Source organism: Rhinatrema bivittatum, chromosome 6, assembly GCF_901001135.1.
Source record: "Rhinatrema bivittatum chromosome 6, aRhiBiv1.1, whole genome shotgun sequence".
Taxonomy (NCBI): Eukaryota; Metazoa; Chordata; class Amphibia; order Gymnophiona; family Rhinatrematidae; genus Rhinatrema; species Rhinatrema bivittatum.
Genome location: NC_042620.1, coordinates 121,675,368 through 121,701,311, shown reverse-complemented (window position 1 = coordinate 121,701,311; position 25,944 = coordinate 121,675,368). Strand labels below are relative to the sequence as shown.

The 25,944-nt window shown below is 39.9% G+C and overlaps 1 protein-coding gene across 1 annotated transcript in view; it reads left to right on the top strand.

The window, feature by feature from the left end:
• PDE11A (phosphodiesterase 11A) overlaps positions 1-25,944 on the top strand; it is an 815,296-nt gene that overhangs the window by 348,101 nt on the left and 441,251 nt on the right. Inside the window, exon 3 of the mRNA XM_029605882.1 lies at positions 23,005-23,094. Within this exon, the coding sequence (XP_029461742.1) occupies positions 23,005-23,094 (90 nt within the window). The remainder of the gene's footprint in view (positions 1-23,004; positions 23,095-25,944) is intronic.

The following is a 25,944-nucleotide window of genomic DNA, read 5'->3' as shown; positions in this document are numbered from 1 at the left end:
TGTGTTAGAGATGAGAAGAGGGCATACATCCTGGTTTGTATGCATGTATAAAGTAGTATAAAGTATGTGGTGTGCAAAAGTAAGTGTGTGTAAGGTATGACTGAATGAGTATACTAGATAGCAAGTAAAAATGTAAATGAGAGGATGTATGGTGTTAGTTCACTATAAAATAAATGTTCTGAATATAGGGATATATAGGTACTAGGATGCTGCAAAGCAACTTTCCAAAAGCAAGGGCTGGGTGAGGAAAAAATGATACTGGACCTTTAAAAGTTTTTGCAGGAGAAAAATTAGATAGTATATAAGGAGGAAAAAATGAACATCGGGCTCATGCATCAATTTTTTTTTTTTTTTGAGTTTTTCAGCTTTGACCTTGTTGCAAATGACTAGCCCCACATTAGATTAAGGTAATTTTCAATAGGATTGGTGTCAAGCCCATATCCTATCTAGTCTCCAAATAAGGACATGACTGGTGAATTTTTGCAGATGTTATTCTACTTCCAGATGAACAAATTGAAAGACCGTGGCACATTCTAACAGTTGGAAAACACTACAAATAGAGAAAGGGTCTTTACGATTTTTTAGGTGTTGCCATTAGCTTTCCCGTGGATAAACCTTGACTATTGATGCTACTGCTCATGTTTCACATTTGTTCTGATTAACTCCCTATTTTTGTCTGCACAATTATTTTTTTCTTTTTCCTATGCAAAATAGTTTTAAAAGTGTCAAAATTACTCTGAAAGGAAGTAATAGCAGCTACTCAACTCTGACAGCACTCTGATCCAAAATCATGGCCCAGACTGCCTGCCAGAGGCAGGATTAAACATTCCACTCCAACTTCCATAAGCAACTGGATGGTCAAGGGATACATCTTGTACTCATTATAGAGTTTTTCATTATCAGTGGTTGTTTAGATGATGTAGTGGACCTGGGGTGAATCTACCATGGAAAGGTTAACCAGATCTCATTAGGGATGGGATATAATTTTCTTTCTGTACACTATCAGAACCCCTCTAGAATCTGTAATCCCACAGCACCTTTCTTATAGTACAGAGGCCATTCATAAAATTCACACTGTTGCTTGAACTGTGGTTCCACAGCAGTTCTAATTTTTTTACAAGTCAGGTAGAAAAGGTTATTTATAAGTCCACTTGCACAGACACCACAGATTTTACCCACTTCTTCACATAATGTTAAGTTGTAAAATGCTATGAATATTTTTGGAGTTAGCAGTATAGAAGTCATAAGAACATAAGGCTTGCTGTATTGGGTCAGAGTAAGGGTTCATCGAGCTCAGTATCCTGTTTCCAACAGTGGCCAATCCAGATTATGAATACCTGGCAGGATGCCAAGTGGTAGATAGATTTCAAGATGCTTTTCCCAAGAAAACCTTGCCAGGTTCTTATGGCCTGGATTGGCCAAGAAAACCTTGCCAGGTTCTTATGGCCTGGATTGGCCACTGTTGGAAACAGGATGCTGGGCTTGATGGACCCTTGGTCTGACCCAGTATGGCATTTTCTTATGTTCTTATGTTCTTAAGAATAAGCAGTGGATTTCTGCAACTCTACCTTAATAATTGTCAATGGACTTTTCCTCCAGGAACTTGTCCAAACCTTTTTTAAATGCAGCTATACTAATAGCTTTCATCACATCCTCTGGCAATGAATTCCAGAGATTAATTATGCATTGAGTAAAAAAATATTTTCTTTTATTAGTTTTAAATGTATTTCCCAGTAACTTCATTGTGTGTCCCCTGGTCTTTGTATTTTTCAAAAGAGTGAACAACTGATTAACGTTTACTCGTTCCTTTCCACTCATTTTATAGACCTCTATCATATCTCCCCTCAGCCATCTCTTCTCTAAGCTGAATAGTCCTAACCTCTTTAGCCTTTCTTCATAAGGGAATTGTTCCATTCTTTTTATCATCTTTGTCACCCTTCTCTGTACCTTTTCTAATTCTGCTATATCTTTCTTAGCGATATGGAGACCAGAACTGAACACAATACTTAAAATGAGGTTGTACCATGGAGTAATACAGAGGCATTATGATATTCTCTGTTTTATTCTCCGTTCCTTTCCTAATAATCCCTAGCATTCTATTTGCTTTCTTGGCTGCTGCTGCACATTGAGCAAAAGATGTTGATGTATTTTAAACGATGACACCCAGATCTTTTTTTTGAGTGGTGACTCCTAATGTGGAACCTTGCATTTTGTAGCTATAATTTGGGTTACTCTTCCCTAATGGCCCGATTTTAAATGACCGGCGCATGTAAAAAATGGGGGTTTTTGCATGCGGCCGGGCCTTTCACACACTACGCGCATTTTAGAAGGGGCCTGGCCGCGCGCATAACCCTCGTTATGCGCACAAGAGCCAGGCCGAAGAAAAGGTGAGGAGGGGCGGGACTTGAGGTGCTGCTGTGTCAGGGAAGTGCACGCAGGCAGGGTGCCAGCAGGCACAACTTGCTACTACTCCTTTGGAGGAGCAACAGGTAAAATTAAAAAAAATTTAAAAAAGGGAGATAGGATAGGGGGAGGGGAGGAGAGGAAAGGGGAAGGGAGGTTAGGGTAGGGGGTAGGGAAGTTCCCTCTCAGTCCGCTCCTTAATTGGAGCGGAATCGGAGGGAACTGGGGAAGGCCGTGATGCGTTGCTCGCGAAACTTGCAAAATTCTACCCCCACTACACTACACCCTGGTTAGCATGCGCTAACCCCTAACCCCTAAGTGCATCACTTTGCACTTGTCTACATTAATTTTCATTTTCCATTTGCATGCCCAATCTCTCAATTTTGCAATGTCCTCTTACACTTTCTCACAATCCTCTTGGGATTTGACAACTTTGAATAATTTTGTGTCATCAAAAACATCAGGAAGGGAAGCATTTGTCTTTTTGGATATGCACATCAACAGTAGAAGGTTGTAATGAAAATTGAACTCATGACCCTTGATTTACAGACCAATCCTCTCATCACTGATCTACAGAGCCTAGCATTTTAGAGAAAATAAATAAAATAATAGAAGACATGGAGCAGTAGCCGAAATCCACCATATTAAAAATTCTGATAGGATTCCAGTTGAACCCTGAACCCTCAGATATGAACACTAGGCTGAGTTCCATTCCAAGAGCTTAGAATCATCCCAAGCCAGAACTTAAATGCTGAAGACCTAGAATGGCTGCCTTGTTGAGGGGAATCCACTACCTATCTCCAAGATCCATAGCACAAGTGGTTACATACAATTTTATTGTCAACCCAAAGGTTATTCGTGGGCAGGAGGATATTCATTTGAGTTGTGCTGCATTCTCAAAGGGATATGGATGGGTCCAAACTAGAAAACAGATCAATTTTAGCAAGTCTCCATGCTGCAACTAGAATTCACTTGACTTCTTTCAGATCTTTCTGAGTTCTAGCTGGATTTAGCTTGTGTTGGCTGGTGCTAACTCACAGCATATGGTGTTTGACCTATATGGATTTCTCATTCCATCACAAGGGGCATCCTAAGTGAGATGGTAGGGGAACTACCAATAATAGGCTAAAGTTCCGAGTAATTACACCCAAATGTAAATTTAGAATAACACCTCCCTATGCACATAACTACAAGAAAATATAGGCCGCTAAATAAAACTTTCTGGAGCACCAGGTAACACTACATATAGTGCTACACATAGTTGGAGAAATCATTGTTTGCAGCCAAGTCTGTGGATGGGGTGGAAAGCATTAATGAAGAATGTTTAGCTCATCCTTCTGTGCACACTGAATATTTTATTTTCAGATTATGACAAACTTTTTGTGTGTGCCAATTAGAGATGTGCATTCGTTTTTGCTGAATTGGAAAATTGCAACGAAATTGTCCAATTCGGCATGTTTCAGGGAGCCCGAAAAAAATCAGGATTTTCCTGTTTTTTCGCAAAAATTCGTTTTTCCGATTAGTGCGCACTAACGGGAGTCAGTGCGCGCTAACTCCCCGTTAGTGCGCGCTAAGTCCTGTTAGTGCGCACTAACAAAAACTAACAAAAAGTAACAAAAACTAACAAAATCTAACGGTTTTTGTTAGTGCGCGATAACAGGAGTTAGCGCGCACTAACGGGGAGTTAGCGCGCGCTAACTGGGAGTTAGCGCGCACTAACTAAAAATCGATTTTTCGCGAAAAAAAAGACCCGAACCGAAAAAAACCGACATTTTCCATGGCGGCCGAAAAACGAAGAACGACACGAACACAAAAAACTATGCACATCTCTAGTGCCAATTATCTTTCAAAGATGAGCTTTTATGACTGTTACAATTCAAAGTACGCTGTTGCTTAAATTATGGTTCCAAAACATAAACCATTTTTGTGCTTTGGAATCACCCCTCTGAGGCAAAAATATTTTTGGGTGAATCAAAACTCTTAGATATCTTTTATACTCATGAGAGGTTTCTATTCATTTTGTACAGCACAGTGATTAGACATTAGTTGCAAGAAGAGACAGTCTTTGTTCTGAAGACCAACACTGAATGGGAAAGACAGAGCAGAGGATCTGTAGGAGAAGCAGGTTAGTTTGCCATCGTGTTCAACTCGTACATCTAAAAATAAAACACAGAAGAGAAACTAGAGCAGAGAGGTTTGTTTGCTAGCTTTTCTTTCTTTGAGCACTGTCTTCATTCTTGTTATGGATCCATGGTGCAACATAAATTCACATGCTAAACACTGAAGACTCAGCCCTCTCTATTCATCCTCCTCTTTCATTTAAAGATTTTATTTTTTACTTTTTTACAAAATTCATATACATATGTATAGATGTATGTGTATGTATGTGTGTGTATGTGTGTGTGGAACAGAGAGAATACAGGATATAGAAGAAGTAGAACAGGGACTACAGAAACATCATTGGAACAACAGTCCTGTGAAACAAATACAAAGTATGCTTTCTTGTGGGCTGTGATTCAACTGTATCCCCTTTTTAATGAAGGTATCTTCCATGTGACTCATTTGCAATTCACAACGTTTCTTTCTCAAAGTCCAGCTCTATTGCAAGTGTGTCATTGTTTCATTATAAGCACTATGTATATTTTAACAGTGTTTTATGTTGATATCTATACATGTTATAAATACATAAAACTACAGAGAGTTTAGAAGTGGTGTGAATGAGGAATGATTGAACAGGGCAATTGATAAATATATTTGTTATTGTGCCAATTTTATTTTTTGAATACTTTGGTTTTATTTGCCATTGTGTAATAAAGCTTGCAACATTAAGCATCTTTCAAATCATTTAAAATATTAGTGTTGTTACTTACCCTATTTTAGAGTTCTCTGACAGATATACCATTTTATGTACCCACATATCATTTTTGTTTTATTTAAAGCCTAGATCCAATATACTATATATACATACATACACACACACACATATACATACATATGTATATATATATATATATATATATATATATATATATACACATATGTACATAAATATGTGGGCAGTTTAAAAATTGTTCCTCTTGCTCTCTCATATGTATGTATGCACAGAAGTGCAAAGTCTTTACCCTTAGACTGCAAAAAATAATACCAGCAGAAATCCTTTTTTGTGCATGTACGTCTGAAAATTGAAAAGTAAGCACAGATTTGCAAATCTGTCCCCAGCCCCAGGGAAGGCCTCTCTTCACTGCAGGTAAAAGTACGTGCATAGTAGCACCATGCACATAATCGTACCTGCACATAGGGTGGGTAGTTTGTAAAGAGCCCCACTTCTGTGGGTGAAGCACAGTTTTACTGCAGAAAGGGCTTTGAAATTTGCCTATGGCCAAGCCTAAGTAAATTATATAAGCACATGTCAAGTTACTACAATGGTTAACTAAGTATTTATTATTTCAACAGATTTTTTAAGTACTTATTCTCATAAGAAAGGACACGTAGTACAGAAAACTCAAGTAATGTATCATCCTTTCTGCTGGTTCTTTAGAAGGAATCACAGCCTATTAAAACTTCTGCTATTTCTAGAGAGAAACAGTTTGGTTTTTAATCTGACCCTATATATTAAATTTATGTAACTTAGCCTTCCAATCAAATAGCATTCATCAAACTTTTTTTTCATCAATGAATAGGATTTTTGTAATTTAAATTATTATAATGCATTCCAGTGCCCCCTTTCTAACTTTGTTTCACTGTTACCATTGTTCTTGTGATGAACATACTGTGCATAATATTTTAGAATGTGATGTAAATCACTAGTAGAATCAGATAGAAAGTATGGTATGTATTGATTCTCTCAATAGACAATTATTGTAGAAAAATTGGTCTTAACAAACAGAGATCTCTTTACTCGAATAAAAAGCTATTCTAAGTTCAGTGTACACACAGCTTTACATGCGTCTACAGTAAAATCTGTCGATAAAAGGTATCAGGTCGTTCTACTGTTGTTGCCTATGGATGGACCAGTTTACTTTCTAGCATAATGTACTGGATATGTTCGCCCAGGAGCACTCTTAAATGGCAGGTTTCATTCTGCCTAATAAAATGTTAAATCCAATACGATGCCATAAGGTTTGGCAAGGAACAGGCTTTTTTTTGCCTAGATGAAGCAACAATTTTTCTGTAGCCAATTCTTTTTTTTCCAACAGTGTTCAGTAATTGCTAATACTTCAATATGTGCAGTGCTTTTCTTAAGAGTATGTTCTGTTGGGAACGAGATTTATCCTGATTCATTTTCTAGAAGCATTAGTTAGGAAAAGTGCACTAATACAGTTTTGAGCTTAAATGATCTGGTTTGTTGCAGATTCTCAGTGATTAAGCTGGCCATGTTTTGCTAGGGAGGCTGTGCAGAGTTGTTTGAAGAGGTGAATGGGTTAAATGGATTACATTCTGCCTGACCTTAATGAAAATGAATCTGTGGGGTTGTGATGCAATAAGCTGTCCATTATAATGAAAGATGAAGAAGGTTTGGCAGCCTGCCTGCCCCCATTCACACCACGCACATTAGAGCATGCTTTCACCATTCCGGTCACCACCTGTTACCATCGGTCATGCCAGTCAGAAGGAGATCTACTAATTCAATTATTGACAAAGCTGTCACAGTCATGGAAGAAAGGACAAGAAAACAGCTCTTCATTCATAGACTTCTTGACAAAAAAATTTTTCTAAAAGCTTCCTTATCATGAAGCAAGACAATTTCTACCTCATTTCTGTCTTGCAGAAATGATAAAGCTTGTCACTTTCTTTTCTCTGTTCATAAGGTTTCACTCACCGTGTTTGAGCTTCTATATCATGTTGCTGTAATGGGGGTCAATTTTCAAAGAGCTATTGAGTTGATAAGAGGCTAATTTTAGCCCATTATTTTAGATGAATCTTCTGCAGAACCTAAACAGCTAGGTTTTCAGCTGATAATTTTCTAGTTTTTAGCTGGTCAAAATTTGGCTGGCTGGATTTAGGGATGTTGTTTCTGACTAGGGTTGCCCACCTAAATTCAGGAAGAAAATATTAAAAATCCACACTAATTGGCTAAGCTGAATTATTGTCTTAGCGTATAATAATTTTTCTAAGAAAATTAAAAAGTCATGGGATAGGAGGCAATGCCCTTTCATGGATTACAAACTGGTTAGAAGATAGGAAACAGAGAGTAGAACTAAATGATCAGTTTTGTCTGTGGAGTGCCTCAGGGATCTGTACTGGGATGAGTTCTTTTTAATATATTTATAAATGATCTGGAAAGGGAAACAAAGTGTGAAGTGATCAAATTTTCAGATGACACAAAATTATTCTGAGGAATTAAATGACAAGCGGATTGTAAAAATTTGCAGGAAGACTTTGCGAGACTGGAAGACCGGGCATTCAAATGACAGATGAAATTTAATGTGGTCAAGTACAAAGTGATGCCCATGGGCAAAACAAACCCACACTGTAAGTACACAATGTTAGAGTCCACATTACCACCCAGGAAAAGGATCTGGGTGTTGAGTGGGCAATACTTTGAAATCCTTGGCTCAGTGTGTGACGGTGGTCAAAAAAGCAAACAGGGTGTTAGGAATTATTAAGAAAGGAATGGACAACAAAAAAAGAATGTCATAATGCATCTGTATCACTCCATGGTGAGTTCACACCTGCAATACTGTGTGCAGTTCTGATCGCTGTATCTCAAAAAAGATATAATTGCATTGGAAAAGGTACAGAGAAGGTGAACAAAATGATAAAGGGGATTGGATGGCTTCCCTGTGAGTAAAGGCTAGAGGTTAGGGCTGTTCAGCTTGGAGAAGAGATGTCTAAGGTATAATATGATAGAGCTCTATAAAATCATGAGTGGAATAGAACAGGTTAATATAGAGGTCCATAGTCAGAAGCTTTTCAAAAAATACAGAGGTCCAGAACTCAGAAGTTAGCCAGATAAATATATATTTGGGCACTTAACTGGCTAAATTCTAACTGGCTAATAAGTTAGTAGGCTAGGATATAGCTGGTTAAGTTAGGGGCGTTTCAGGGATGTAATTGGAAGGAGTTGAGTTAGCCAGCTATGTTAACCATTTAACTCAGATATTCAGAGTTAGCTGTTTAACATAGCCAGCTAAGTCTGGTCAGACCAAAAAGCTGTCCTAAAGTTAGCCGGTTAAAGTTAGCAAGTGCTATTGAATATGCCTTTAAAGTTAGCTGGTTTAGTTTATCTGGCTAACTTTGCTATCCAGACTGTATCTGAATATGGACCTCACGAAGACCAGAGTTCACTCCATGAAGTTAGTAAGTAGCAATTCAGAACAAATCACAGAAAATTATTTTTCACTCAACACCCAAATAAGCTTTGGAATTCAATGCTGAAGAACATGGTTAAGGCAGTTAACATAGCAGGATTTAAAAAAGGTTTGGACAAGTTCCTGGAGGAAAAGTCCATAAACTGTTATTAACAAAGTAGACTTAGAGATAGATTTTAAAAGATGTGCGCATCCATGTTTGGGTGGATACTCACACATACGCGCCGGAATTTACAATCCACGCGCGCATGTGAGGAAGGCGCATGTAGGGGGTGTGTGTGTGTGTGAACTTTTGCAAATTATGCACGTCGACGCAATCAGGCCTTCCCCAGTTTCCTCCCAGTCCGTTCCTTAATTGGACCTTCCCTAGTTCCCTACCTAAACTCCATCCCTCTTCCCCTCTCCTCCCCACCCCCTAAACCCTACCTATCCTTTTTTTTTTTTTGCTTTTCAATTTACTCTAGGGCCGGAGCTGAAGTAAGTTGCACACGGCAGTCAGTGAGTCATCGGGACAGCATACAATGATGCTGTCCTGGCCTGCCGCGCCCCACCCAGACCCCGCCTCTTTGAAGAGGCTTAGCACTTGTGTGCGTAAATCCCAGGTTTTATGTACGCAGGACTTTTAAACTTGGCCTTTAGATTTTAAAAGCCTTGCGCACGCAAAAACAGCCACATACTTAAGTTGGCCACGTGGGAGCCAAGAAAATTTTAAATAGCCAGGAAGGACGCGCGTCTGGAAAAAGTAGGCAGGGGCAGCACTGACATTTGTAACTCCTAATTTTACTCAGCCAGCATGCATATGGTACATATGTAACTTTGCTACAGCTCCTCAGCAGGTGTCTGGTGGATGGAGAGAGAGAGAGAGAGAGAAGGAGACTATAGGGTTCAGCTCGATACTCAAGAATTTTAGACCTTATAAGGGATGAAAATTCTAACAAGAGGAGTTGATTTATATACTGCAGTCTCTGCTAGCTGCATTGTACAAATCAATTCCTTTTCATAGCTTAAAAGGACTAAAATTCTTTAATGATGTCAATTTTACAATGAATACTCCTGAATGTTTCTGTAACACTACTCCCCAAACCCCAACCCACCTCCTAAAAACTCACCCCAATCAAAGTGCCCCCTTGCAATGGTCCATATATTGAGTGTCAGGCTGAGCACTATAAAGAGTCTTTTTCTCTGTCTCTCTCTCTCCCTGTTAGATATGTATGTAAAGGCTGCAAGCATATGCATGTGAAAAGGATTTAAAAACCTACGCGTATACTTTACAAAATAGCATGTATCTCCCTGTGTTTTTCTGGGTGCAGGCGCGGCCCTTTTAAAATCTACCTGTTAGGAATAGTCAGTACTTATCATTGTGCAATAGCAGAATGGGATTTATTTACAGCTTGGGATCTTGCCAGGTACTTGTTACTTGGATTGGCCACTGTTGGAAACAGGATACCTGGTTGATGGACCCTCGATCTGACCCAGTATGCAATTCTTATGTTTGTAAAAAAGTGAAAGCTTGGTTCATCAACTTGGGTGATAGATCTCCTATTTTTGGATAATGTAACAGTTGCTGGTTATCTCTGAATTATTTTCTGTGAAGAGTGTGAGAAGAATTAAGAAATCTGGCTGAATAGATATCATTAATGGCAATAAGATGTTCGGACAAAGATAGGTTTGTGGGTTGAAATGACAAGGGGTAAAAGTGTGTAGGGTAGGTTTGGAAGAGGGTTGATGGAACGATAATGATGGGGTGTAGGGAAAATATCAGTAGGGTTGTTTGGGGTGACAGTATGAAACAGAAACATGATGGCAGAAAAAGATCATATGACTTATCTACTAGTCTGCTCATCAACACAACTGCTCAGCTCTACAATCCCTACTACTCCCTCAGACATCCCTTGTGTTTGTCCCATGCTTTTATGAATTCAAATACTATTCTTCTCGCCAACAACTCCACTGGAAGGCTGTTTCATACACCTATGACCATTGCTGTAAAGAAATACTTCCTTAGATTACTTCCTAGTATACCCCCTTTTAACCTCATCCCATGATCCCTCATTTCTTTTTGTTGAAAGATCCATTTCCTATCATATCTCCCCATCTTGTCTTTTCTCTAGGATATACATGTTTAGATTTTTGCCCCCATATGCTTTACAAGAAGACTACTGACCATTTTAGTAGCCCCCTTATAGATTGACTCCATCCTGTTTATATCATTTTGAAGTTGCATCCTCTAGAATTGTACACGGTATTCCAAATGAGAAGTCGGAAGTTGATATGCTGGGTGATAAAATGTATGGGTGATGATGAAAGTGATATAATTGTTTTAAACTTCTAGTATTGTATTGTATTCAGGCAGGTTTGACTGCATTGGCCCCTATTAAAGCAGACTTGAACATGTAAGTCTGCTTGGAAAATCAGTGTAACTTTTGTGCATAGTTGCTAGCTAAACTATGTGTAATGTTACAAAATTATCCAATATGTAAAAATGGAACACATGAAGGTCCACAGAGCTCAGCATCCTGTCTCTGACATTAGCAAGCAGCAATTGCAGAAAGGAAATGTATAAGAAAAAGGGAATGTTCAGAGTGGTCGAATCCCTTCCATACCTTTCCTGTTTCTAGCAGTCATGGTTGAGCGACACATTGAACCCAGGGTGACATTCCTAGCTGTTAAATTAGTCCTTAAGAGACATAAGCTTGATCTTCTCAAATAATTGCCCCGTAGCACAAATCCCATGATCATTCCAAAAAGAGAAGTTACGCTTTGTAAAGTGTGCCGGTAGGTCAGGGTTACCCCACAAAGGGGACAGCAGGGAAGGAATAGAGGAGATTGCTCTTCTGCATAACACATTTTTCCAAGCGCACAGTTCTGAACCTTTAAAGGGGGGGGGGGGGGGGGGGTTCAAGTTGCTGGACAGACACTATCAAAGAGATCCAGGCAAATAATTGAAAACCATTGTTCTGCGCCCAGCTTTTCTCAACGCTTATCCAGAGCTTATCCACTGGGTTTCTAAACCATGTGATAAATATTCTTCAGGTGTATTGCCTTTTGGTACTGCTGAAAGTTGGGGAGTCCCAAGCCTTCCATCGCTGTAGGGTGAGATGATACCCATAGTGCTATTCTTGGCCTTTTCCCTAGCCATATAAATTTAGACAAAGCTGAATTTAACACTGTAAACAATGAATGTGAGACCTTAGTTGGAAGATGTCTAACAGAAAAATTACTGTAGGCTGAACATTCATTTTTATAGTAGATGTCCTGCCAATCCATGAATCTTGAGTAAGCAGCCCAAACTGTTAGGTCCTGTTTTATAGTTTACAAGAGGGGTTGGAAGTTAAGGTTTTCTAGTGTGCTAGAGATCTGGACCCCAAGATACCTAATACAAGTGGGGGCCCAGTTGAATGGGAATGTCTTCTTGATTTCTTCTTTTGTTTGAGAGCCTAGTCTTTTTTAAAGAATCTAAGTTTTAGAAGTATTAGCCTTATATCCTGAGACTGCACTAAATTTCCTGATAACTTGTACTATGGCCTGGAGAGAGATAAGATAGTGAATCTGTCACATACAGCAGAATGTCATCTGCAAAAAGAGCGAGTTTGTGTTCCAATCCATCACTGGCAACAATCCCTTTGATATCCTTTGACTCTCTAATTTTAGCTGCTATTGGTTTTAAAGCTAGTGTGAAGAGCATAGGTGACAAGGGACACCCCTATCAGCGACCTCCCTTCTCACCCTAACCTGAGCTCACTCTAAATGCTTCTAATCCAATATTTGATACCAAATCCTAATTTTTCTAGTACATAGAATAAATAGTCCCACTTTACATGTTCAAATGGTTTTACCAGTGGTACTATACACCTGATAGATTATCTAAAATGGGTTGCCTTCATCATGATAGATGTTGGCAGGATCGTGGAGAAAAAGGTTAATTTTTTTCACATTTGGTGGACATGTCTGGCTATCCAGAATTACTGGTCTGAAATTATTTCTTGGATCTGCCATATTTCTGAGATCTAACTACTTTTAGATGATACTGTTATTCTTGGCTCACCATCTGAGGGACTATTATCAACCACAAGAGGTGGGATTAAACTAATTATTCATATGTTGGGAGCTGCCACTGGAGATTATCTATAGCTACTTCAATGGCTTCCTGGTTGCTTTGTTATTGGTAGTATAGACTATGGAAATCATAACACTTTATGTTAGGGATTTCTATTATGATGTTCCAAAAGAATGGGAAGCTTTTAGGTTGAAAGTGGCTTCTTTATGTACTCTTGTCCATAATGGTGAGGGTAATTGATATTTCAGAGGAGTTAATGTCTAAAAATTCCTAGGGACTATATTTATATGTATGTGTTGAAAAATGGTCTGTTTGGGCCTTGAAAAATATTAGTATTTACCTGTATTATTCCTAATTCAATCAAAGTCTAATCTCCTTAAGCTCCATGATAGATCTGTTTTACTAGTCCCACACATCCTTTACTTATCTAATTATTGTGTTTTTTTCTTTTACATAGAATTGTTTTATTTTATGTTTGCTTAAGAACATAAGAAAATAAGATATGCCATACTGAGTCAGACCAAGGATCCTTCAAGCCCAGTATCCTGTCTCCAACAGTGGCCAATCTAAGTTATAAGAACCTGGCAAGTACCCAAACATTAAATAAATCCCATGCTACTAATGTCAGCATTGATCATTAACTATTTCCTATTGATTAATAGCAGTTTTTGGACTTCCACTCCAGGAACGTATCCGACCCTTTAAACCCAGCTACACAGCCGTCTTAATGACAATATCTGGCAATGAATTCCAGAGCTTAATTCCTTCATTTACATGGGATTGCCATGCAAACTGTGCTAAGCAGAGGACACCGTTTTATATGCACATTTTTTGAGTACAAAACTCCTTGCTACATTGGAAATAATATTTGTGCATCAAAAACTTGCCTAGGACTGAAGGTAAAACTATGCACTCTGCTGAATGCACCTTTATTGCATTGGCCTCTAAATTTGTCTAATTTCTTGTTGAACCCAGACATACAATTTCCTTCCACAGCGTTCTGTGACAAATTGATAGTCTTCTTCCACAGGTTAGCTGTGTGCTATGCAAAGAGGAACTGCATTTTATTCCAAAACAGCTGTCTAATACTTTTATTTGGTGCCCCTTAGACCTTTTATTATGGGATCTAAAGAATAATTCCCTACCTTTTCCACACTTCATTATTTTATTCCTTTCTATCAGATCTCCCAGAAGAGGCCTTGGTTTTTCAATCTCTCCTTGCAAGGTAGTTATTTTGAATCCCTAATCATCGCCGTTGCCTTATCCTCTACCTTTTCTAGGTATACTGTGTTATGTCTGAGGTGGAGTGATGTGATCAGATCTGCACATAGTATTCAAGAAATGTTTTGAATCACAGTATTAAAGGGTCTGTATGGTAAAAGAAGAAATTTATTGTAGACAAAATTATCTCAAAGAATAGGCAGTTCTCAGAATAATGTTTGAAATGTTATATACCAAGCAGTATAGAAGAACTTAAAATTTGCCATACTGGGTCAGACCAAAGGTCCATCAAGCCCAGTATCCTGTTTACAACAGTGACCAATCCAGGTCACAAGTACCTGGCAGGATCCCAAAAGGTCAAAAAATTCCATGCTGCTTATCCCAGGGACAAGCAGAGAATTTACAAATCCACCTTGGTTTATAGACTTTTCTTCCAGGATCTTGTCCAAACCTTTTTCAAATCCAGCTATACAAACAGCTTTTACCATAATCCTCTGGCAAAGAATTCCAGAGTTTAATTATGCATTGAGTAAAAAAAATATTTTCTCCTATTTGTCTTAAATATATTACCTAATAACTTCTTTGTATGTCCCCTAGTTTTTAAGTTTTTGAAAGAGTAAACAACTGATTTGCATTTACCTGTTCCATTCCACTCATTATTTTATAGACCTCTATCATATCTCCCCTGACTATCTCTCCTCCATTGAAACAATTAAAGAAGGCATATACCAACCATTCAGAAAAAAAACATGCCATGCAAGGCCAATAACAAATTTTTAGTTACATATGGCATGACAAAGAATTAAAACAGAAAGCAGGAAGATTATGAGTCAGGCTCTGCATTGATGAGGAACACATTCACACATCTGGTTTCACTAATGCGAGAAAATAGGATTCTTTTTTTTTTTTCCAAAGGCCCCTAAACCAGGGATAAACAAACTGGGGCAGGCCTCGCAAGGGGTCTTGAACAATCCTGAAGGGAGGCACACTGGCTGCTCAATCGGGAAAGAAAAAATTGGCTCTGCTGTTGAGTCTCAATGCCGTGGAGGCACTGCATCTTAGAAGGGAGGAGCTGCCAGAACATAGTGACATCATTGTAAGCAGGCCACAGTTTAGCCATGCATCTCTTTTGGTGAGACAGGGAGAGGAGCGACTTCTGCTGTGCTAGGTCCAGGTGAAGGAGCTGCTTACTCTGCAGCAGAACTGGGCCAGGAACAGCCAGGGCAGGATTTCCATTACTGGTGCTGATAGGCTTGGGGGGGGGGGGGGCACCCACCCTCTCTCTCTCTCTCCCCTCTCTCCCCTCTCCCCTCTCCTCTACTGAGATACCAGTAGGGGGGGAGTAGCAACTCCCAGCTGCTTACCTAAAATGGAGCTGTCTCAATTTTGTGTGGCAGCGGCAGCTTCAGCAATCTAAAAACAAATCAGCATGGGGCCTGCCATCCACAGCCACACGCACAAGACCCTGCCCCCTTCTTCCACACGGGTATCCTGTTATTATGGAAACCCGTGCGAGAGGCAGGGCTATGAGAGTGCAGCTGTGGGCTGCAGGCCCCATGCTGAATTTCTTTTAGGTTTCTGCCGCCACTGCCGCACAACACTGGGACTGCTCTGCTTTAGGTAAGTGGCTGGGAGGCAGGCCCAGATCAAGACCTAGTGGCAGTGGCAGAGGCACTGTGCTTGATGCATTGCCCAAAAACCTTTAAGTCAGTGTTAAAGACATATATTTTTGTTTAAACAGGTTTTGGCTGAGGACACAGAACTTTGTCTGTTTTGTCATTTTTGTTGTGACTTGCTGTTCTTATTTGTATTTTATTATGGGTGTGCTTTTGTAAATCGCTTAGGTTTTACGCAATTAATAATAATAATAATAATAATAATAATAACCTGCCACACTCAGGCCTAAACTCAGGAGGTGTTTCTGCTGTTGCAGGTCCCTACCCAAGGAAAGAGATCACATTTGCTGCCCACCAGGGAAAAAGAAATGGTGAGGGGAATGGGCAAAGAGACCAGAGAGAATGAAGAAGTGGTGAGGAAGGGAGAATAAATGCAAAAAGTGTAAAAAAAAAATGTTAAATAAGTACATGGAAAAATGTAAAAAAGATGAGCAACTAAGAAAAATAGGAAAAATTAGTGCTAACAGTAAAAAAAACTAAAAAATTCAAACTATTTGGGCAGGATGGGATGGAGTTTCTCAGCTCCTAAAATATTTTGGCTGGCAGCAAGGAGTTTTGAAAAAATTTCCAGCCCTTACCATTGTGGTATGTGGCCTGTGTGTCTGGGTGTACTATGAAGTATTTGTCTGTGTTTGCCTGGTGTGTATGGACTGTATGTGTGTGGGCTATGGCTTTGTGTCTGCCTGTGGTGTGTCTGCCTGTGTTTGTCTGTCTGAGTCTATGCCTCTCTCTGTGTCTGGCTTCTGTCTGTGGGTGGTGTGTCTGTTTTTCTGTCCAGGTGTGGTATGTGTCTCTGTTCTTGTCTGAGTGTTGGGTTTCTGTCTCTCTGTGGGTATGGGGTAACTAACTGTCTGTGTTTGGGGGGCTTTGTGTCTGTCTGTGTCTGGATATCTGTTTTGTTTTATTGGTCTGGGTTTGGGGTGTTTGCGTTTGTCTGTGTATGAGGTATTTATTTCTCTCTGTATCTGTCTGGGTACAGGGGGTCAGCCTCTCAGTGCCTGTGTGTATGTGTGAGCTTACTCCTTTCAGCAACTCGAAGAGAAGCAAAATGAGGGCTGTAAGCCACTGGTTGGCAGTGTGGCTGCCTGGTGATAATCCTTCATATCTATATATACATATATTATATCTAATCTATCAATCTATGTATCTATATACATGTTATGTATCTATATACTTATTATATATATGTTCCTTGTAAAGGCTTTGCCTATCTATATCCTTGTTTTAAGTTATCTGTAAACCGGCACGATGTGCAAACGGTTGCCGGTATATAAAATTAAATAAATAAATATATATATGTATGTATCTCTTATCCATCTAAATGTAGATAGATATAGATATATAGAAGTGACCCATCTTGGTCCCTCTTCCATTGTGCAAATGGAACAGGGGCCAAGGTTCAAAACCTTTGCTCACCTTTGCCCTAAGCAAACAATAGTGAGAATTTAGTAATAAAATACTGGAAATGCTAAAACACTAATAGGTCAGTGGCAACTGAAAATCAATAGATGGATGTTTGATCTGCATGCAGCCATAACACAATCGTGTTATTATATAATGATAAACCTTAGGGGATGTTAGGATTCAAATATCTTGTTTTGATTTTCCAGTGGATTTTATCTCCAGGAACTGAAGACAGAAACAGAATGTTGAGAATGCCCACTACAGATATTTAGACCACTAAATGTATAATGTTAAAGCAATAAAGCTCTCTAACCAAGATTATCTGTCAAACCCAAACTCTGAGATTTAAACCTTTTTGCACCCACATGTGATTAATGTTGTCAGCTGGCTTTTATTACCTCTGTTACTCAGAATCAATTGCTGTAATTGTTCAGTGGTTTACAGCAACCTCACTCACTAAGGGCTTCACATATAAAACCATTGCAATAATGTGCAAGAGACTGGAGAAGATATATAATCTTGCTTGGGTCTACATTCATTAAAGTGCACCAGCACAAGAGGGGATGGGGACATTTCCCATGCAAATGCAGGCCCACTGTGATTACATACTACTTAAGTGAATCAAGTGTAAAGCCTACTGCATATCAATTGGGTCTCCATATAGTGAGACTTTGTAAATTAAGCGATCTGTAATGTCCAGAGTCAGGTTGCTGACACTTTAATACTTCAGTTTGCAAATTGTGACCTATTGTCCCACAAAATCCCAGGAATTATTCTTAGAATAGAACTGAGGGTCTCATGTAAATACAGTTTCTATGTAAAGGACTGGAGGTGCAGGGTTTATATTAGGGTTCTGCCCATCCTGTATAGATTTCAGATTTCACTGGTGCTGTCATACCTTCCTAGGGACAGCAACAAAGCCTAAGGTTAGGGAAAAACTTAAATTCAATGTTGGGGTGGGGAAGGGATATGGGGGATAGATCCAAGAAGAGACTGTGGATGGTAGTGCAAATGAAGGCAATATTTTTCACAGTGGAGGGGGAGGGCTGATGGAGGGGACGCCTGGTAATATACAATCTGATATTCAGAAAACACCGACCACCTGATTTTAGGTCCCTAATTTAAGCAGCTACTTTCAATCAAATTTAGATTCCTAAATTTTGGGCTGAAAAGAGGCTCCTACATTTTCAGGATTTTAAAATGTAGGCATAAAAAATGAGACCATTAAGGTTTCTGAATACGGGCATCTAATGCTGCCAGCTCTTTGGGGTCCCTCCTTTCTGCATTAAAAAAAGCATGTAGTGGGGGATCCACCAACCCCCCGGCAACTCCTCATCCTAGGAGGTACAGTGAGCCTTCATCTTCGAATATCATGGGATTTTTCACATCTTTTATATCCTCTCCCAATTTACTTTAGGGCAGTCAGTGCATCAAAAGCCCTCAATTAGAGCCCAATGCCCCAGGGTACCTTGTTGAACCCTGCAATCATGTGCCCTAATTCTAGTCACTGGATGTTACCATTTCATGTGACATTTATGCATTGCTCTTCTCCATATAGCTCAAAATGGTTTAAAGCAACAAACATCATAAAAGTACAATACAAAAAAAAAAAAATCAAAATATAATTAAAATACAATACTACTAAATTGCAATCCCTATCCCGAACCCCCTTTCCTCACAGAGGGGGAGGGGTATAATTAAACTTAGTCTCCCTTAAGATCATTGTATTCTTTAACGTTCCCAATCTGTCCTGAAGTAGTTTTCACCCCTCTCCTGTGTTTTGCCTCTTCAGTAGCAGCCCGCTGCCCCATTCCAGGCCGGCTACCCAGAAATAAGGTCGCTGAATGGGTGCAATGATTGACGCCCTTTTTCCGTGGACTGTGAATGCTGCCTCTATAGCGTCCCCAGCTGCAGTGTACCCAAGGAGAGGAAGATCTGAGCTGGGAATTAGATTGATGGCTCTCCACTGCCCTAGTACTGTTTCTTTAAAAGTGGCTGAAGCTTTATTGAAGAGTAAGAGTTGTTAGGTTTTATGTACAGACAAACTTCTATGTAGTAATTCTTCTTCTAACACATATGCAAAACTGACTAGTTGATCTGAGTTTTGAGTTATTATAGGGAGAATCGGAATCAACCAATTTATACATATTATGACTGTACTGTTTGTATATCAGTGAAAATTGCTGGAAGAGAGAAGTTATAACCATTGGTTTTCATAATTTCTCATTGTTTCACATGTTAAAGGGATAAGCATTCTTCAGTGAATTGTCTTTATACATTCAGACAAACCAGAATCAACACAAGTAACAAAGCTACAATCATAGATGACTGAACGGGCACATTTCATACAAGTTTTCTGCTCAGGAATGTATGCACCACTGGATTGTCTGGCTGTTCATCTACGCATCTCAGATATCAAGTACACAATTTATAACTGCAGCACATTTTAAGACTTTTCTTGATCATGCAGATGCTTCAGTGTAATGTAATATGGTCAACACCTTGTTTTTCAATCAAATTTGCTTTGAAAGATATATGTTTCATAAATTAGATTTGAACCAAAGACTTTACATTCTACCCTTCATGTCTTTCTTGATTCATAGCAATGCCAAGTCAGTATATCCTATCAAATGTAAAACTACAATAAGACATAGTAACTTAAAGAGTGTTGTATTTTCAGGACAAATGTTAAATGATGGCAATGTGCAAAAGCTAGGCAATATTTTCAATTGAAGCATTACAAATGTCCTTGATGTACAGTAAAATAAGCTTCTTTAAATACTGCTTGGATTTAGCATATACACTGCATAGAATTCTCTGACTGTCTTGTGTGTATATTCTTGGACCTTGAAAAATGTATATAATTCTGAAATTAAACAATATACAGAATTCTGTACTCTTATGTATTATCTGTCACAGTAAAAGCCCGGGACTGTGAAATATGCCAATATTTAAAAAAAAAAAAAAAAAGATCTGAAATAAAAATTATTGTTGTGTATAGAGTTCTCAGCCAGAATCCTGCATCCGCAGATTGAAGATCCAGGGTATTTCATTGTTATGCAATACCATCTACTGAATGCATACAGTGCCTCAGAATGTGTTATTTTATTTGGAAAATGTCTGGAGATATAAATAAACCTTTACTTATTCCATTTTCAAAGTAATAAAATGCGAATTTTTTTTTTGGGGGGGGGGGAGGGGGAACTGTGCGCCACCAGTTTCCTCCTGCTGCTTTGGGCTTCCAGCTCATTCAGACCTGGTACTAGAATCTGGAGCCCTAGGCCTCCATTCAGAGCTACCCAAGGGTTCTGTCTCCTATTTTTATATTCCCCTCCCAACTTACTTAGCTCAGTCATCACAGCAACAGTCCTCAGCCAGCGGCCCCGCATCAGGGTTCCTTCTAGAGCTTTGCAGTCGTGTGCCCTAACTCTGGCCATTACATGTTGCTGTTGTACGATGAATAGGAATCTCCCTGGGGGCTGCAGAATCCCCAGTCCTGGCTGGCCTGGAGCACAGAGTTCTGGCCCTGGAATCAAATCCAGGTCCTTTGTATGGCCCTACCAATGAGCCACCAGACCAGCCATGAAAGATCAATCCTTAACCTTTTTTTTTTTTTTTTTTTTTTTTACTATATATAAAAGCTCATCAGTTTAAATTATTGCCATTATTTATTGCCTTTTTTCAATTCCTTGGCACATGATGCTGAATGACAAATTAGAATGCTTGATTTTTCTCAGCTGTTTTGCTGCCAATAAATGCTATTTTTTTTTGAGGGGGCAATACAAAACAATACAAAACAACTGCAAGAAATTCATCAATAATACCCTCAAAGACTGCTTCTACAAACTGCACACCCTAAAAAGACTCAAACCTCTCCTACATCTCAATGACTTCCGTACCATATTACAAGCCCTCATATTAACGAAAATAGATTACTGCAACTCCTTGTTATTAGGCCTGCCTAAAAACACCATACAGCCTTTACAACTCCTCCAGAATGCAGCCGCACGGATACTCACCAACACCCACAAAAATGATCACATAACTCCTGTTCTTAAACATCTACATTGGTTACCCGTAGCATCTAGAATTGCCTTCAAAGCCCTCACCCTAATACACAAATCTCTTCACAACCAGAACATGCACTGGTACAAAGAACACTTCTCATTTCACAACAGCAATAGACCCACTAGAAAACAATATCTAGCTACATTACACACCCCCTCACCCAAGCTTACTAAACTCCGCACCACAAACGAAAGGACCCTATCCCTAGCAGGCCCGCTTCTTTGGAATAAGCTACCCACCTCCCTCCGCCAAGAAACTTGCCCAAAAATATTCAGGCAAAACCTGAAGACCTGGTTCTTCAAACACTCTTACACCTAATATTCACACCTTCTCTCTCACCCCCCCCCCCCCCCCAGGACTACATATTGTATATAAAAAAATTTGTATATAAAAATTTGGTTCCCAATCACGTGTATATATACCTCCTTTAATTGTGGATACCCCCCTATATATCAGAATCTCCCCCCCGCCCCCCCGTTTAGATAACCTCTTTCAAGTATCCCACTTTGATAATCTTACTTATATAATCTAATCTGTTATTTGTATGTTCTGAATGTTCCTTATTTAATTATGCAATAATTGTAAAGCCTGTTGCTAAGTTCTGTTCTATGTAAACCGACGAGATGTTCCCAACGTTCGTCGGTATATAAAAGTTATTAAATAAAAAAATAAATAAATAAATAAATTTCAGTACATTTTGTACATGCAAACAAATTGTACATTTGTACATATATATATATATATATATATATATTGAATGTACATAACTCCTGCCTCTTGTAAATAAACCACCTTCTTTCCCTCCACTGCTCCCAGCATACTCATAAAGTTCCAAGTTACTTCCCTGCCCCTTCCCTTCCCTCCCCCCCAGTTATAATATCAGTTACAATGTAAAGCCCTGTTGGCTGAATTTGCTGTTGTCTGGAAACCGATGTGATGTCTCGTGCGAATGTCGGTATAGAAAAATGTTAAATAAATAAAAATAAATAAATACATAGATGCAGTGCTTATCGTTTTAGCTAGATATATAGATTTTGACCTGAAGGCTTTTCTAGTTCGTAAATACTTTCTCTGTAAGTGATAGGCATCCAGACAAGTTATCAGACTCTGCATGCACAGTTAGCATAAAATAAATTGCATGTGATATAAAACATAGTGGCACTGCCTTGAAATAAATTAAAATGTGAAGAGAAGTGTAAATGTAATTATCTCAATATGTGAAAAAATTAAGATATTCAATTAAATGAAGTGATTTTTAAGTGGGCAATTTTCAAAGGGATTTCTGTGTTTAACACACTGTATTACTCAGAGAAAATGCCTTTTATAAAACTGCCTGCTCAATACATGGGTAAACCTGCACGTGCTTGTCATGTTCATGCGAAGGGTTACCTGGGCTGAAGTAATCATTCCTGGAGGCAAGGCCGGGGAGGTGGTTGGGTGGAAACTGCATACGTTATAAAGTTCAGCAGTATGCACCTGACTTTTTAGGAAAAATGTGTTTGTATCAAATAACAGGCACAACTTGTGCTGGTAGGTTTGCTAGAATTATTTTCCAAGTGGATTTATGTGTGCAAGTCCACTTTGAAATTCAGTGCAAATTAGCCACAATCTTGCCGAACTCCATATGTGGGCTGTTTTGAAAATTATCCTCCCTGTGATGGATTTTGTCTTTTGTCCAGACTTATGGTGAACAGTAAATCTGATACTGCTGCATGGCTGTTAGTTATAACATTTGCAGTTGATTATTCTAACGGGCAAATTATTTCTCTTTGAGATACATGATAAAATATTGTAAAATGTTTGCTAGGTAGCTCACGTGTTGCGATTAGCTCTTCTAATGGACTTATGATTTTTCTTTACGTAGGTGATGCACATGTACCTCCCGTTCTGTGGGATTGCAATATCTAATGCCCAGCTTTTTGCTGCTTCCAGAAAGGAATATGACAGGAGCAGAGTAAGTAGGAAGCAGAACCCTAGACAGCTGAGAAGGACCCCACCCATCTCTTCCCACTACCACCACCTCTTTTTCATTTGACTGTCTATGTAAGTGCCCGATTCTCACTGGAGTTGTTCCATATACATGGAATGGAATTAAAAAACGTTTTTAAACTAGAGGCCACAATTAATAAGTGAACCTGATTTATCAAGTTTCTTCCAGAAGCAGAAAAACGAGAGAAGGACTTTGATCATTTGAGCTCACTGGAAAAATCAAACAGATGCTCTTTTGCTGAAATCATTTTTTGTGTTGAAATTATGTACACAAACAGCTGAATTTTAAAAGCCTGTCGCGCATACAAATTGGTGCTTAAGTGCATGGCCAGGCTCTGTGCGCACCGCACGCATTTTCAAAAGGGCCCGGCCATGCGCGTAAGTACCGATATGCGTACGAGTGCCAGGTCCTGGAAAATGGGTGGGGTCTAGGAGGGGCAGGGCAGGACATAAGGTCAATATTCAAAGCCATCTAAAGGGCAAGGTTTGAATATTCCCCTTGTTTATCTAGCTAAAAGTTAGCTGGATAAGTCATTATCTGGTAAGATTTAGCTGAAAAAGAAAGGGGCATATTGGGGGTTTTCTGGGAGTTAGCCAAATAACTTATCCTGCTAACTCTGATATTTGGAGTTAGCCGAATACATTATTCAGCTAGCTCAAGATGTGCCTGATAGCAGGTTAGCTTTGTCCTTTACTGGCTGTATTCAAAAGAATATAGCCAGTTAAGTGGAGCTGCAGGTTTAAAAAAAATGGTTGTGGGCCTAGTGGCCTTATCACTGCCCCCTCCCACCTGAGTTCCAAATGCTCAGCCCTTCCCCCAAACTCCCTCCCGGCTCAACAAAGATCAATTTAAAGGGCCAGCACCTGCCTCTCCTCTCACCTGCTCCTGGGTCCTGCCAAATTTTTCACAAATGGTGGCCTCCAGGGCCCTTCTCTCTCCCCCCTCCCTTCCTCTCTTATCCCTCAACCCAACCCTTACCCTCCATCCTTCTTGTACCTTAGGTCAGTAAGTTTTTCAGCTGAGATCATGGTAGCAGCCCATCACAATCCAAGCCTGGTGCTTCTGCCATCGCTAGGAGAGCTATGCTGAAGTGTATGGTTCCAGTGTTATCAGTTCTAGTGTTGCTAGTGGAGCAACACTGTAGGCCAAAATTTGTTAAATTTTGGCAGAACCCAGGAGCAGATGGGGAGGCTAGCACTGGCCCTTTAAATTTAATTTTTGTTGAGATGGAGAAGGTTTGGGGGGAGGCTGCGAGTCGAGCAATGATAGAACCAGTTGGCCCTTCAGCTCCATTTAAGTTGCTATATTCTTTTGAATATAACCAGTTAAGGCTAAAGTTATCTGGCCATGTGAGGCCGGATAACTTTACATCTAACTGATGAACATCTGATTATGTTTAAAGTTACCCAGCTTGGTTAGCTGGATAACTTTAATTGGGGATATTCAGTGGGATATCCCACTGAATATCCCAGATACCTTATCTGGCTAATTTTAGCCGGATAGGTTATCTATTTTCTGGGATTTTGACTATTGGTTGAATATATTTGCCATATTTCATGTATCCCACTAATAAAGTAGAAACAGGTGTTCACTTGAAGTATACGTTTTGGAAGTATAAAATATTCCATACATCCAATTGATCATTAGACTAGAAAAAAAAGATGTGGGGAGCCATCCTGAGGAGAGACGCACCGGGAGACCGAAAGCGCGTCTGGAGCTGAAAGGCTAAGAGGGACGCTGGATGGAGGAACATCGAGCATACCTCCCCTTACCTGACGTCATCAGCCGCTGCCCTACTTAAACTTGAGGACAGCGGTGGTAAAGTGGGAGCCATCCTGAGGAGAGACGCACCGGGAGACCGAAAGCGCGTCTGGAGCTGAAAGGCTAAGAGGGACGCTGGACGGAGGAACATCGAGCATACCTCCCCTTACCTGACGTCATCAGCCGCTGCCCTACTTAAACTTGAGGACAGCGGTGGTAAAGTGGGAGCCATCCTGAGGAGAGACGCACCGGGAGACCGAAAGCGCGTCTGGAGCTGAAAGGCTAAGAGGGACGCTGGACGGAGGAACATCGAGCATACCTCCCCTTACCTGACGTCATCAGCCGCTGCCCTACTTACACTTGAGGACAGCGGCGCGCCGAAGCCGCGCGCCAAAGGGGCGCGCCCCTGGGTGCGTTTTTTCCCTCTCAAGTGAGAGGTTTTGGTCGTAAGTTGGATGGGAAAAAAACGGAAGATAAAGATGGCGGCCTCCACACCAGCGCGAGGAGAGATTACCGGCCCAATGGACCAACACCTCATAAGGAGGGTAAGTCAGTCCATTAGGGGAGTCATCCCGGATATCTCCTTCTCCTCGGGGTCATCCGTCAGTCCGGCCACAGACCAGTCCCCTAATGTATCCTCTGGCAAGGAGGGGGACAATAAGAAAATTGATACCCCCAATCTGGTTTTACTATCACCAGAACCCAGAGGACAGCCACCAAGTATGCAGGAAGGGGCTACTGGTACTAATGAGAGAGAAATGTTTTCTTTGGACAATTTGTCTGAATTAGAAGGTGGAACAGAACCCCCTGATAACATTACTCTGGTGGACGTATGGAGGGTGGTGACAAAAATGGAAAGGATGCTTTCCCTTTCCATGGCTCAATCGGCTAATTTGGCCTTGGAAACTAGGAAAAGCCTGGATGACCACAATAAGAGGATTGTGCATTTGGAGAATTCAAGAGAGTCAAGTAATAATCAGATAGCTACATTGCAAGCTTCAAATATTACATTTATGAAAGACTCTTTAGTGACTTTTAAAAAACTAGAGGGTT